This window comes from Narcine bancroftii, chromosome 6 (genome assembly GCF_036971445.1).
Source record: "Narcine bancroftii isolate sNarBan1 chromosome 6, sNarBan1.hap1, whole genome shotgun sequence".
Classification (NCBI taxonomy): domain Eukaryota; kingdom Metazoa; phylum Chordata; class Chondrichthyes; order Torpediniformes; family Narcinidae; genus Narcine; species Narcine bancroftii.
In genome coordinates, this window is record NC_091474.1 from 35,211,347 (window position 1) to 35,225,343 (window position 13,997).

At 36.1% G+C, this 13,997-nt stretch overlaps 1 protein-coding gene across 7 annotated transcripts in view; it reads left to right on the forward strand.

Annotated features, from left to right (window-relative positions):
- The window catches only part of LOC138735937 (NFX1-type zinc finger-containing protein 1-like), a 60,272-nt gene that overhangs the window by 18,140 nt on the left and 28,135 nt on the right, over positions 1-13,997 (forward strand). For all 7 annotated transcript variants that reach the window (XM_069884612.1, XM_069884616.1, XM_069884613.1 and 4 more), the window contains one exon: positions 2,872-3,003. In XM_069884612.1, coding sequence (XP_069740713.1) covers positions 2,872-3,003 — 132 coding nt within the window. The remainder of the gene's footprint in view (positions 1-2,871; positions 3,004-13,997) is intronic.

Below are 13,997 nucleotides of genomic sequence, written 5' to 3' on the forward strand. Positions count from 1 at the left end.
GGTAAAGCTGAAGGATCAGGGGTAAAGCTGAAGGATCAGGGGTAAAGCTGAAGGATCAGGGGTAAAGCTGAAGGATCAGGGGTAAAGCTGAAGGATCAGGGGTAAAGCTGAAGGATCAGGGGTAAAGCTGAAGGATCAGGGGTAAAGCTGAAGGATCAGGGGTAAAGCTGAAGGATCAGGGGTAAAGCTGAAGGATCAGGGGTAAAGCTGAAGGATCAGGGGTAAAGCTGAAGGATCAGGGGTAAAGCTGAAGGATCAGGGGTAAAGCTGAAGGATCAGGGGTAAAGCTGAAGGATCAGGGGTAAAGCTGAAGGATCAGGGGTAAAGCTGAAGGATCAGGGGTAAAGCTGAAGGATCAGGGGTAAAGCTGAAGGATCAGGGGTAAAGCTGAAGGATCAGGGGTAAAGCTGAAGGATCAGGGGTAAAGCTGAAGGATCAGGGGTAAAGCTGAAGGATCAGGGGTAAAGCTGAAGGATCAGGGGTAAAGCTGAAGGATCAGGGGTAAAGCTGAAGGATCAGGGGTAAAGCTGAAGGATCAGGGGTAAAGCTGAAGGATCAGGGGTAAAGCTGAAGGATCAGGGGTAAAGCTGAAGGATCAGGGGTAAAGCTGAAGGATCAGGGGTAAAGCTGAAGGATCAGGGGTAAAGCTGAAGGATCAGGGGTAAAGCTGAAGGATCAGGGGTAAAGCTGAAGGATCAGGGGTAAAGCTGAAGGATCAGGGGTAAAGCTGAAGGATCAGGGGTAAAGCTGAAGGATCAGGGGTAAAGCTGAAGGATCAGGGGTAAAGCTGAAGGATCAGGGGTAAAGCTGAAGGATCAGGGGTAAAGCTGAAGGATCAGGGGTAAAGCTGAAGGATCAGGGGTAAAGCTGAAGGATCAGGGGTAAAGCTGAAGGATCAGGGGTAAAGCTGAAGGATCAGGGGTAAAGCTGAAGGATCAGGGGTAAAGCTGAAGGATCAGGGGTAAAGCTGAAGGATCAGGGGTAAAGCTGAAGGATCAGGGGTAAAGCTGAAGGATCAGGGGTAAAGCTGAAGGATCAGGGGTAAAGCTGAAGGATCAGGGGTAAAGCTGAAGGATCAAGGGTAAAGCTGAAGGATCAAAGGCAAGTACTATTCAGGACTTCAAAATGTCCCCATCCATTACTGCATTAGAGAGAAAGTGATTGTGAATGAGGAGTGATCAAATTTCTCCTGCATGATGATCAGCATTCAGTGAACATCTGATGTGGACATTGGTATAGGAATGCTAGAACGAATCCCTCGGGGAAGTACCTAGTGAAGTAAAATAACCCCTTTTTTTAAACTACATTGTGTGATTGTGCAATACACAAAAGTGCTGGAGGTACTCAGTAGACCACTGCAACCCCAGCATCAGCAGACTTTCTTGTTTTAACATTTGAACTTCTCAACCAGTGCATGACAAGTCCTCCAGTGTTTGATCGTGTCACAGAGCACCTACATGGCCCAAATTATACCTGTGGGAATGGAATGAGGAAATGTCTAACCAATTTGGTTTTAATGTCTTCACTCCCACAGTAACTTGTCAGCTTCTTTCAGCACTTTGGTGAGTGTGAGAAGGCAATGAGCCAATTCCCTTGTTCCTTTCCACTCTGCAGAGATATATTGCACAATGGTTTTTAGTGAAGAATTGGGCACTCATATAAATCAGGCAGGTTTCTTGTCCTTGACAGGAGGTGGGAGTAAATAAATGTTGAGAGGCCTTCGAAAACTCTGGACAGAGTCATTGTTTCTGATAAAACCACTCTGACTGAAGACACAAAGCTGGTCAATTACCTCCTGATTCTAGGAGTAGAGATGTTTGTCCAGGTTATTTAAGCAACATCACAATCTCTCCAGTAGTGGGCACCTCCTATTCTACCTCTCCACCTGCTTGCCCCAAGGTCCTGTTGAAATCCTCTCTCATTGGTTCACTTCCAGCCAATGGGTTACTTCACTCTGTGCTATTTTAACCAATGGCTTGATAACTTGCTGCCTCCTTCTGCTCATTTTGGTCAGTGAACTGGCCAGATGGAAGTGAGTGAAGTCCAATTGTGAAGATTTTCTCTGCCTCAGGCTGATGATAACAGCTGGAGCTGACATTCACAGAAGATGCCTGGGTCAAACATTGCTCCTGGGCAAATTATTTCCCCTTAAATGTAGATTAAACATTTCTTCTTTGGCTGATCCTTGGAATGGAGAACAATTTGCTTGCGCTCTGCTTCATGGTTGTTGAGATGGCTGGTCCAGGTCAATATGAGAACTGATGAGCCAGGAGGTGGTTGACATGTGAGAAGTTTGTGAGATACTGATCTTTCCACTGCTGATGCATTTGCTTCTGGGTGCTCCCAACGTACAGTGCTATCCTAATTTTTCCTCCTCCACATCGAACAGTCATTAACCAGAGATTCTCTGGAGAATAATCTAATCCCATGCCTTTTGAAAGTAATCTAATTTTGAGTGTTGTAAAGTCCGAGAAAACATTTGTCAGGGCACTTGAATTCTTGAGAGCATTGTTTGATTAAATGGTGACCAGTGCTGCCAGGTTATTTGCTTGTGGAAGATTCTTCCATGCTGTTCACATTGCCCAACATTTTCCAGGTGACTATTGATAAAAATCAAAGCCGAATTCACCCATTGTGGACGAAAGCACACATGATTGTTCCAGGGCTTTTAGAAGGAGTGACCTGATATCCCAGATCAAACCAATGTTTCCTACACAAAGAAAATAAGATAAAGTTGTATGTCGTCTCGTAATGAATGTTTGTGTTTCTACTGGAAAATGAAAAAGTAAATAGATGTTTCACTGACAAACTCTGTTTATAATCTGTTGATATTTAAACTTTGCTGAGCTGATACCAATTCATCTTTTGCAGGCAAAACCTATGTAGGATTAAAAATTGTACAAGCCCTATTACACAATGAGAACATTTGGCAAATGCATCTACAGAAGTGTCCAGTTTTAGTGGTGTGCTACACAAATCATGCACTTGACCAGTTTCTCGAAGGTAAGATTCTACTCTTCGTCCACTTGAAACTTGTTTTCAAATTATTTTGCATCAGTGTTGTATAATATTATCTCTGCACTTTTGTGGGCTTGTATATATTAACTAGACAATAATGAAAAGTTCCTTAACCATTGTTTCCATATGTATAACTGAAGAGTAATGGTTGTGTAGTTGGAATGATATGCAAAAGTCTGCAGATTGTGTGATTATAATAAAAATACAGAAATGCTGGAGGGACTCAGCTGGTCTCGCAGCGTCCATAGGAGGTAAAGATGCATTACTGATGTCCTGAGCCCTTCCTCAAGATACGAGTCAAAGAGAGACATACCTGTATTCAAAAAGCTGACGGGAGAAGGAAAGAATGGGAGGGGAGGAGTGCAGAAATGCAGACAAATTGGATTGGATATGATAAGGACAGAAGAGAGGAAAGGTGAGAATTGATTTTTTTTTTCTCTCTGTAAAAGGAGACAGAGGGGAGAGAGAGTGAGAAAGAGACAGACAGAACCAGGGGACAGAAGAAGCAGTGAAAAATGGGGGGGGGGGGGGGTGGTAGTCTAACAGAAACCAGAGAAGTTCCTATTAATGGCGTCTGGTCGGAGGATGCCCTGACAGAATACGAGGTGCTGTTCCTCCAATTTGTGAGTGATCACAGTCCAGTAGTGCATGCAACCATGGACAGACATGTCTGCAAAGGAAATGGTGTGGGGGGGGGGGGGGGGGGGAATTGGAATGGGTGGCCACGGGAAGCTCCATGCTATTGTAGCAGACTGAGAGATGTGCATGACAAACTATTTCCCAGTCTGTGACCAATCTCTTCAATGTAGAAGAAACCACAATGGGAGTGCCGGATGCTGTAGATGGGCCCTGTAGATTCACAAGTGAAATTTTGCTTCATTTGGAAGGACTGTTTGGGGCCCAAAATGGTGGTGAGGGAGGAGGTGTGGGCACAAGCATTTCCTGAGGTCACAGGGGTAGAGTGCATTTGGTGGGGAGGGAGGAATGGGCGATGGAGTTTTTAGGGTGCGGCCTCTACAGGAGGAGGAGAGGGGAATATGTGTCTGGTTGTGGGATTATGTTTTTATTTGGCATTATCATTTGTTACATTTTAAATAGTAAAAATAATAATGAACAGTGTGTCATAACTCCACTTATATGAATCAACTGCGTAATGTATTCATCACTTGTGACTGCTATCAAAAGTGATGTACAAAGCTTAACTTGGTTATTAGTTGAAGAATTCTGAATTCACTACATAATGTATTATGTCTTATTGGTAACATAGCTGATATTGAGGTAAAATCATGCGAGACACAAAAGTCTGCAGTTGCTGTAATTTGAGTATATCTTGAAGAAGGGGTCAGGCCCGAAATGTTGGCTTTTTAAAAAAAACTTTATTTATTCGTTCAAAAAACAAATTAGTACATGACATATACAACAATTAACCATAAACATGAACATTATTTTTTATATATAGAAAAAAAAAGAAAAGAACCCCCCCCCCTTCAGCCAACTCTCCTAAGGAGAGCCATAAAGGAAAAAAGAAAAAATATTAAAGAAAAATTAAATATACATATTAAGATCTAATCAATGTAAATTGAAATGTAAATATTCTGAATATAACAACCACTTTTTAATAAAAAAACTATAATTATCACGCGAAACGTATGTAATTTTTTCCATTATTAAACAATATTTCATCTCATTATGCCATCTATTAATATCAATCATATTTGTATCTTTCCACGTACTAGCAATACACTTTTTCGCTACAGATAAAGCTAAATATACAAAAGCAAGCTGAAACTTATCTAATCCCAAGCCTTTCAGAGGTTGCAAACTACCCAATAAAAATACTGTTGGATCTAAAAGTATTTTAATCTTATACAGGTATTCTAAAAAATGATTGAATTTTCTTCCAAAAAGATTGTATATGTATACATGACCAAACAGCATGAAAAAAAGTTCCAACTGTATTACCACATCTAAAACACAAATCTGATTCATGAAAACCATACTTTTTTAATTTTTCAGGTGTTAAGTAAAATTGATGTAAAAAATTATAATCATTGCATTATGTGCATTTATCAATCTAGTTACACCATCATAACAGATATCTAACCAATCATCCTCAGAAAAAATAAAACCAATATCCGCTTCCCATTTAATAAAAAGATGAAAATTTACCCTCTTTAAAACAATCTCCCAAATTTTTCACACCTTTAACTCTCCAATTCAATAAACTTTGATTATGTATTGAAAAAGAAATAAGTTGATTATTATACAACGGAGTCAAAGCCGATAATTTATCCCTAGAGGCTATCATTTTATTTTTCTTTATCCATAACTTCATTAAATGTTTTAGTATAGGCACATTATATTGTTGTAACAAATTTATATTCCATCTAAACAAAAATTGATGTATTTCAAATTCAGAAATATTTTCCATCACAATTTTGGCCCAACTAGGAGGCCGTACCAAATCCATCAATGAACTAATAAATTTAAGTTGGGCTGCTTCATAATAATTTTGAAAATGTGATAAATGTAATCCCCCTTACTCATATTTCCAAGTTAATTTATTCAAAGCTACTCTCGAAAATTTACCTTTCCATAAAAACTCCCTAACCATTTTATTCAAGTCTCAAAAAAAAATATTATCAAGTAAATACGGAATAGATTGAAACAAATATTGTATACGCGGAAAAATATTCATCTTAATTGTATTTATTCTACCCAATAAATTAATAGGTAAATCTTTCCATTTAATCAAATCAGTTTTATAATCAAATTAATTTTATACTCTTCGTCTAAAACTTTCATACCTTGTATCTGTGTATTTTGTCTTATCAGCTGTGCTAAAGGTTCAATCACTAACGCAAACAAAGCTGGTGATAAAGGGCAACCTTGACGAGTTGATCGAGTCAATTTCAAAGGTTCCAAAATCAAACCATTCATCAATACTCTAGCTATCAGTTTACTATATAGAGCCCTAATCCAATCAATAAAGAAAGGACCAAACTTAAATTTCTCCAAAACTTTAAACAAAAAATTCCATTCAACTCTATCAAATGCTTTTTCTGCATCTCAAGATATCACCATCGGGTGAACTAATCACGCGCAAAATATTATCTGAAGCATATCTATTCTTTATAAAACCTGTTTGATCCATATGAATCAACTTAGGTAAAAATTTAGCCAATCTATTCGCTAATATTTTAGCTATTATTTTATAATCTACATTTTTTTTTAAAATTTTTTATTTTTCACACCATAAATCACATTAGCCATGATATACACTATTTCTTTTTATTTTATAATCTACATTTAACAACAAAATTGGTCTATATGAAGGATCTCTCTTTTTTTGGGATTACTGTAATTAAAGCACTAGGACAAGACTCGGGTAATTCAATTTGACGTAATATATCCCCAAACACTGTAGATAAATCATCATAAAAAATTTTATAAAATTCTACCAAAAATCCATCATCACTGGGCGATTTACCGTTCGGCATTTCCATCATAGTCACTTTAATTTCCAAATCAGTAAATGGTTCTTCTAACTCCTGTATATCTGCATCCTCTAATATCGGTAAATTCAACTGTGATTAAAAAAAGATCAATCGATCCAGTTTTTTGTTTTCCTTCAGATGTATATAACTTTTTATAAAATGAACAAAATTCATCATTAATCTCATGAGGTTTATGTAATAAGAGAATTTAGTCTAACAGCATTAATAGTCCTCGAAATCTGTTCTTTCTTTAATTGCCACGCCAATACCTTATGTGATTTCTCTCCCCATTCATATTACCATTGTTTAGTCCAATTAATCACACATTCAAATTGATAAGATTGCAAAGTATTATATTCCAATTTCAACCTAGATAATTCTATTTTCTGATCTTCTGTAGCATCTTTCTGAAATTCCTTTTCTAACTCATCAATCTGTTTCTCTAATTCAAGACTCTTATTTAATCGATTCTTTTTTATTTTAGAAGTATAACTAATTATTTGTCCTCTCAAATAAGATTTCATAGCATCCAATAATACAAACTTGAACAGAATTAGAATTTTCTTTCAAAAAAAATTAATGTTTTTTCAAAAAAATCAATAAATTCCATATTTTTTAACAACTGTATTAAATCTCCAACGATAGGGCACTTGAATTTTCTCAGATGTTGCATTTGTAAAATATAACAAAGAATGATCTGAAATCACCCTACTTTTATATTCCACTTGTTGTATTTTCCCTTGTAAGATACTAAAAAGAAGTCATTCCTTGAAAATGATTCATGTCTAGATGAATAAAAGGAAAAATCTTTCTCTGTCGGATTAAGATGTCTCCAAATATCTACTAAATTAAGATCTTTCATCAACGCTTGAACCTGAACTGCCATCTTAGATTTCTTAACTTCTTCAGAGATTTATCTAATAAAGGTTCCAAAGCACAATTAAAATCACCACCAACTAAAATATTACCATTAGCCTGACCCAAACATAAAAATGCATCTGAAATAAATATTTCATCATCTGCATTTGGGGCGTAAATATTAAGTAAAGTTCAAAATTCAATAAAAATCTTACAATTCAATTTAAGAATAATCCTGCCTTTTCCTCCATTGATTGTAATTCAAAGGATAAATTTTTATGTATCAAGATTGCTACGCCTGGGGAGGAGTCACGTGATGGAGTAGTGGCCGGACGGTGAACTCCAGCCCTCTCCAGAAAAGTCGGGAAAAACAAGAGAAAATACAAAGGCACAGAAATACAAGTTAAAGAAAAGTGAGTATAAAGGTGGAAAGAAGATGGAGACAAAAGGAGAAAAATCAAAATCAACGGAAAGAAGAGAGGAAGAGAAGACAACGGAGGAAAAAGGTGAAGGCCTTACCTGTCCGAAGAGGCCCGCTGTGGAGAGAAGACCCCACTACCTCAGGTCGGTAGAAAAAGAACTACAACAATGGCTCACAGAGCCGAGTAAAAGTGCGCAACCGCGCATGAAAAAAAACACACCGACGGGAGGGGGGACCAGCTGGGGAGTCGATCTCCACAGCCGGCAACGACAGCTGCAGAACACCTGCAGCAAGAAGAGACCACAGAAGACAATGGAAACAAGAAAGAAGAGGAGGAAAGGGCAGCAAAGAAACAGCAGATGACCAACCCAGAGGAAGAAGAAGAGGAAGAATACAGTGAAATAGATAAAGGGAAAGGCAAGGTAAAGGATATACTTGCTCTTGTTAGAGGATACATGGAGTCATTTAAAGAATGGCAAACACAGGAATTCAATGATTTAAGAAGAAGAATAAACAACACAGAAAAGAAAATAAATAAAATGGATATGACCTTAAAGGAAATGGGGAAAAAAATGGACAAGATGGAAGAACGGGCAATAGCAGCAGAAATGGAGGTAGAAGACTTAAAAAAGAAATTGGAGGAATCTAATAAAAAAACTAAAGAGACACAAGAATTACTAGCCCAAAAAATAGATATAATGGAAAATTATAACAGAAGAAATAACATAAAGATAGTGGGCCTTAAGGAAGATGAAGAAGGCAAGAATATGAGGGAGTTTATAAAAGAATGGATCCCTAAGGCCCTAGGATGTCCAGAACTACAGCAAGAAATGGAAATAGAAAGGGCACATAGAGCATTGGCCCCTAAACCACAACCACAACAAAAACCAAGATCTATTGTAGTAAAATTCCTAAGATATACTACAAGAGAAAAGGTACTGGAGAAGACAATGGAAAAAGTAAGAGAGGGCAACAAACCACTGGAGTATAAAGGGCAAAAAATCTTCATTTGTCCAGATATAAGCTTTGAACTCCTAAAGAAGAGAAAAGAGTTCAATACAGCAAAAGCGATTTTATGGAAGAAAGGATATAAATTTACACTGAAGCATCCTGCGGTATTGAAAATATTTATTCCAGGACAACAAAACAGACTATTCTCGGATCCAGAAGAAGCACGAAAATTTGCAGAACAATTACAAAAATAGACTGAGGGATGAAGACGGGTAATGAGAGCAAAAATGATCACGATTGATATGTATGTGGGTAAAGACAAAAATAGACTGAGGGATGAAGACGGGTAAGGAGGGTAAAAATGACCACGATTGATATGTATGCGGGTAAAGAGGTATAAGAGTGAATAGAGACAATGGGCATATGTGAAAGTATCTGTAATTAGAGGAAAACATAGAGAGTATAGACAAGAATTAATAAGGGAAGGTAATGGAATAGAGAGAATAAGGAGGGAATTAAAAGAGTGACCTTTGTGACATATAAAAAGCGAAATCTTTTCTGGGGGGGGCTGGGTGGGGGAAAAGAGCGGTCACTGCAAAATCAGTTGACGCTTGCGAGTGGATTCGCAAAACCAAATGGAGAGGGGAGATGTGGTTGTCCGACAAGGGATAAAGGGCAACTCAGGAGGGGAAGGGGAGATTGGGGATAAAGAAGATAGAAATAGGAGAATAAGGAAAAGGTTGGATGTTGTAGGAATGTTGTCTGGTAAAGAGTTGAAAATAAGAAAACAGAAATGGAAAAGGAGGAAAGGTAATGATGGAAAAACGGAAAGAGAAGATAAACAAAATATAAAATGGCTACGCTGAACTATATGACTCTAAATATTAATGGAATACATAACCAAATTAAAAGGAAGAAACTACTAAATTTACTGAAAAAGGAAAAAATAGATATAGCATTTGTCCAAGAAACACACTTAACTGAATTGGAGCACAAGAAATTAAAGAGAGATTGAGTAGGACATGTAACAGCAGCATCGTATAATTCAAAAGCAAGAGGAGTGGCTATATTAATTAGCAAAAATGTGCCATTTAAAATAGAAGAGGAAATAATAGATCCAGCAGGGAGATATGTTATGATAAAATGCCAGATATATTCAGAGCTTTGGAATCTACTTAATATATATTCACCTAACGAAGAAGATCAAAAGTTTATGCAAGATATCTTTTTGAAGGTAGCTAATACGCAAGGGAACATACTAATAGGAGGGGATTTCAATCTGAATTTGGATCCAAATATGGATAAAACGGGGAAAAAAATTAACAGGAAGAACAAAGTAACCAAATTTATAATTAAATCAATGCAAGAAATGAAACTTGTGGACATATGGAGATAACAAAACCCAAAAGAAAAGGAATACTCATACTACTCGACTAGACATAAAACATACTCAAGGATAGACCTATTCCTGTTATCAGCCCACATTCAAGGGAGAGTTAGGAAAACAGAATATAAAGCTAGACTATTATCGGACCACTCACCCCTGTTATTGGCAATAGAGCTAGAGGACATCCCTCCAAGAATGTATAGATGGAGATTAAACCCCATGCTACTTAAAAGACAGGATTTTAGAGAATTTATTGAAAAACAATTAAAAATGTACTTTGAAGTAAATACGGAATCAGTGGAAGATAAGTTTATACTATGGGACGCAATGAAAGCATTCATTAGAGGGCAAATAATAAGTTATGCAACCAAGATGAAGAAGGACTATAATCAGGAAACAGAGCAGTTGGAAAGGGAAATAATAAACATAGAAAAAAAATTAGCAATAAAGGAAGATACAACCAAAAGAAGAGAATTGGCGGATAAAAAAATAAAATATGAAACATTACAAACATATAAGGTGGAGAAGAATATAATGAAGACAAAACAGAAATATTATGAACTAGGTGAAAAAACACACAAAATCTTAGCATGGCAGCTTAAGACAGAGCAAACTAAGAAAATGGTATTGGCAACAAGGAAAAAAGACAAACAAATTACATATAATCCAAAAGAAATTAAGGAAAACTTCAGAGAATTCTATGAACAATTATACCGAACCGAAAACGAAGGGAAAGAAGGGAAAATAGATGAATTTTTGACTAAAATTGAACTACCAAAACTACAAATAGAGGAACAAAATAAATTAACAGAACCATTTGGAACAGTAGAAATACAAGAGATAATAAAAAATTTACCAAATAATAAGACACCAGGAGAGGATGGACTCCCAATAGAATTCTACAAAACATTTAAAGACCTAATAATACCGCCCCTCCTGGATGTAATCAACCAGATTGATGAGACACAAAACTTACCAGATTCATGTAAAACAGCAATAATTACAGTGATACTAAAACAAGGGAAAGATCCACTCTCACCAGCGTCATATAGACCAATATCTCTGCTAAACACAGATTATAAGATAATAGCTAAACTATTAGCGAACAGATTAGCAGAACAGGTACCGAAAATGGTAAATTTAGACTAAACTGGATTTATCAAAAAAAGACGCACAACAGACAATATTTGTAAATTTATTAACTTAATTCATGCAGTAGAAGGAAATAAAGCACCGGCAGTAGCAGTTGCTTTTGACGCAGAGAAGGCCTTCGACAGAGTAGAATGGAATTACTTGTTCAAAGTATTGCAAAAATTCAGTTTACCGGAGAAGTTTATTAATTGGATTAAAGCATTATATGAGGGACCGTTAGCGAAAGTGACAGTAAATGGACATGTATCAAAGCAATTTAACTTAAGCAGGTCAACGCGGCAGGGATGCCCACTATCACCATTATTGTTTGCGCTAGCTATAGAACCACTAGCAGAATCGATAAGAAGAGATAATAATATAAAAGGAATAAAAATAAAAGACAGGGAATATAAAATCAGTCTGTTTGCGGATGATGTGATAGTGTACTTAACAGAACCAGAACTATCAATAAAAGAACTATATAAGAAATTGAAGGAATATGGAGAAGTGTCGGGATACAAGATAAACGTAAATAAAAGTGAAGCAATGCCTATGAATAACGCGGATTTCTCAAAATTTAAGGAGGAATCCCCATTCAGATGGCAAACGCAGGCAATAAGATACCTAGGTGTGCAAATAAACAAAAATCTAGGCCAATTATATAAACTCAATTACAATCCACTAATGAAAAAATTACAGGACGATTTAGAGCATTGGAAAGAGCTACCACTAACACTGATAGGAAGGATAAACTGTATTAAAATGAACATTTTTCCAAGGATACTATACTTATTTCAGGCATTGCCAATACAACTGACAGAAAAATTCTTCAAAGAGTTAAAGAAAATAATAAGGAGATTTTTATGGAGAGGGGGGAAACCGAGGATAGCACTAGATAAATTAACAGAATGGTATAAACAAGGAGGCTTACAATTGCCAAACTTCAAAAATTATTATAGAGCCGCACAATTAAGGTACCTATCAGATTTTTATCAAACAAGGGAAAAACCAGACTGGACGAGACTAGAATTAGATAAAATAGGGGAAAAGATACCTGAACACATATTATATAAATGGGACGAAAAATTGGTACAACATAGAACTTCTCCAGTATTACACCATCTCCTCAATATATGGAAGAAGATTCATGCAGAAAGAAATAAAATAAATTACCAAATACCAAAACTAATATTGACGCAAAATAAGCTACTCCCTTTTACAATAGACAACCTTGCCTTTAGAAAATGGGAAAAAAAAGGGATTAAAAGAATAGAAAATTGTTTTTCAGGAAGTAGATTCTTATCCTTTGAACAAATGAGAGATAAGTACAATATAACTGGAGATACAGCGCTGGCATATTACCAACTGAGATCCTACTTGAAAGATAAATTAGGAAGCAACTTGAGTTTACCAGAGGGAAGTAACCTTGAATATGTGATTACAGATACAATGTTAATCAAAAGATTTATAAAAAATATGTATATTAAACTGCAAGAAAAGGAGAATGAGGAAACAAATGGTAAAACTAAACAAAAATGGGAACAAGATTTAAATATAAAGATAAAAAAGGAAACATGGGAGAAGTTATGCTCTGGAACGATGAGAAATACAATGAATACGAGGCTGCGTATGATACAATATAATTGGTTACACAGACTATTCATTACACCGCAAAAGTTAAATAAATGGGACCCAACAGTATCTGATAGATGTTTTCGATGTAAAAAAGAAAGGGGAACAACAATTCATGCAATCTGGACATGTGAGAGAGTAGAAAAATTTTGGGATGATCTCAATCAGATATTAAATAAAATAACAGAAAACAATATACCAAAGAATCCAGAGATCTTTCTCCTAAGTAACATAAAAAATAAAGAATTTGGAATTGACTTGGAAGATGCACAAAAAAGATTTGTCAAGATAGCCCTAGCCGTAGCAAAAAAATGTATTATGTCAACCTGGAAATTGGAAGATAATTTGAAAATACAACAATGGTATATAGAAATGAATAAATGTATTCCATTAGAAAAAATAACATATAGTTTAAGAAATAATATTGAACTATTCGAACAAGTATGGGAGCCTTACATTAAATACAATAGCGAAAACCTACCGGGAACAAACATTACCTAAGTTGATGGAAGGAGAAGAAAAGAAAAGAATGGACTCAGTAGAATTTCTGGTGTATTTTTGTTGAATGACAACATTGTCTAACTGAATTAATGCAACCTAGATTGTATACCTAAAATGGATGAGGGGGGGGGGTGGGGGGGTGGCTTGGGAGGAGGGAGGAGGGAGGGGGGAGGGAGAAAAAGTCACTGTAAATGTGTGGAAAAGAAAAAGTGTATATCATGGCTATTGTGATTTATGGTGTGAAAAATAAAAAATTAAAAAAAAAAAAAAGATTGCTACGCCTTATGTCCTAGAATTAAATGAAGAAGAATATACATGCCCAACCCAGACCCTCTTTAATTTCATACTTTCTTTCACGTTCAAATGTGTTTCTGGTAAAAAAGCAATATCAATTTTCATTTTCTTAATATACGCCAAGACTCGCTTTCGCTTAATCGAACTGTTTAATCCTTGAACATTAAAAGTAGCAAACCTCAACTTCGACATACCTACTATTATTATTAAATACCAATAATATCTTTATATGAAAACTCAAATCAACATATATAGGCCGTCCAATAGGAAAAAAAATCACAAATTAAAAGCTAACTAAAATGAAAAT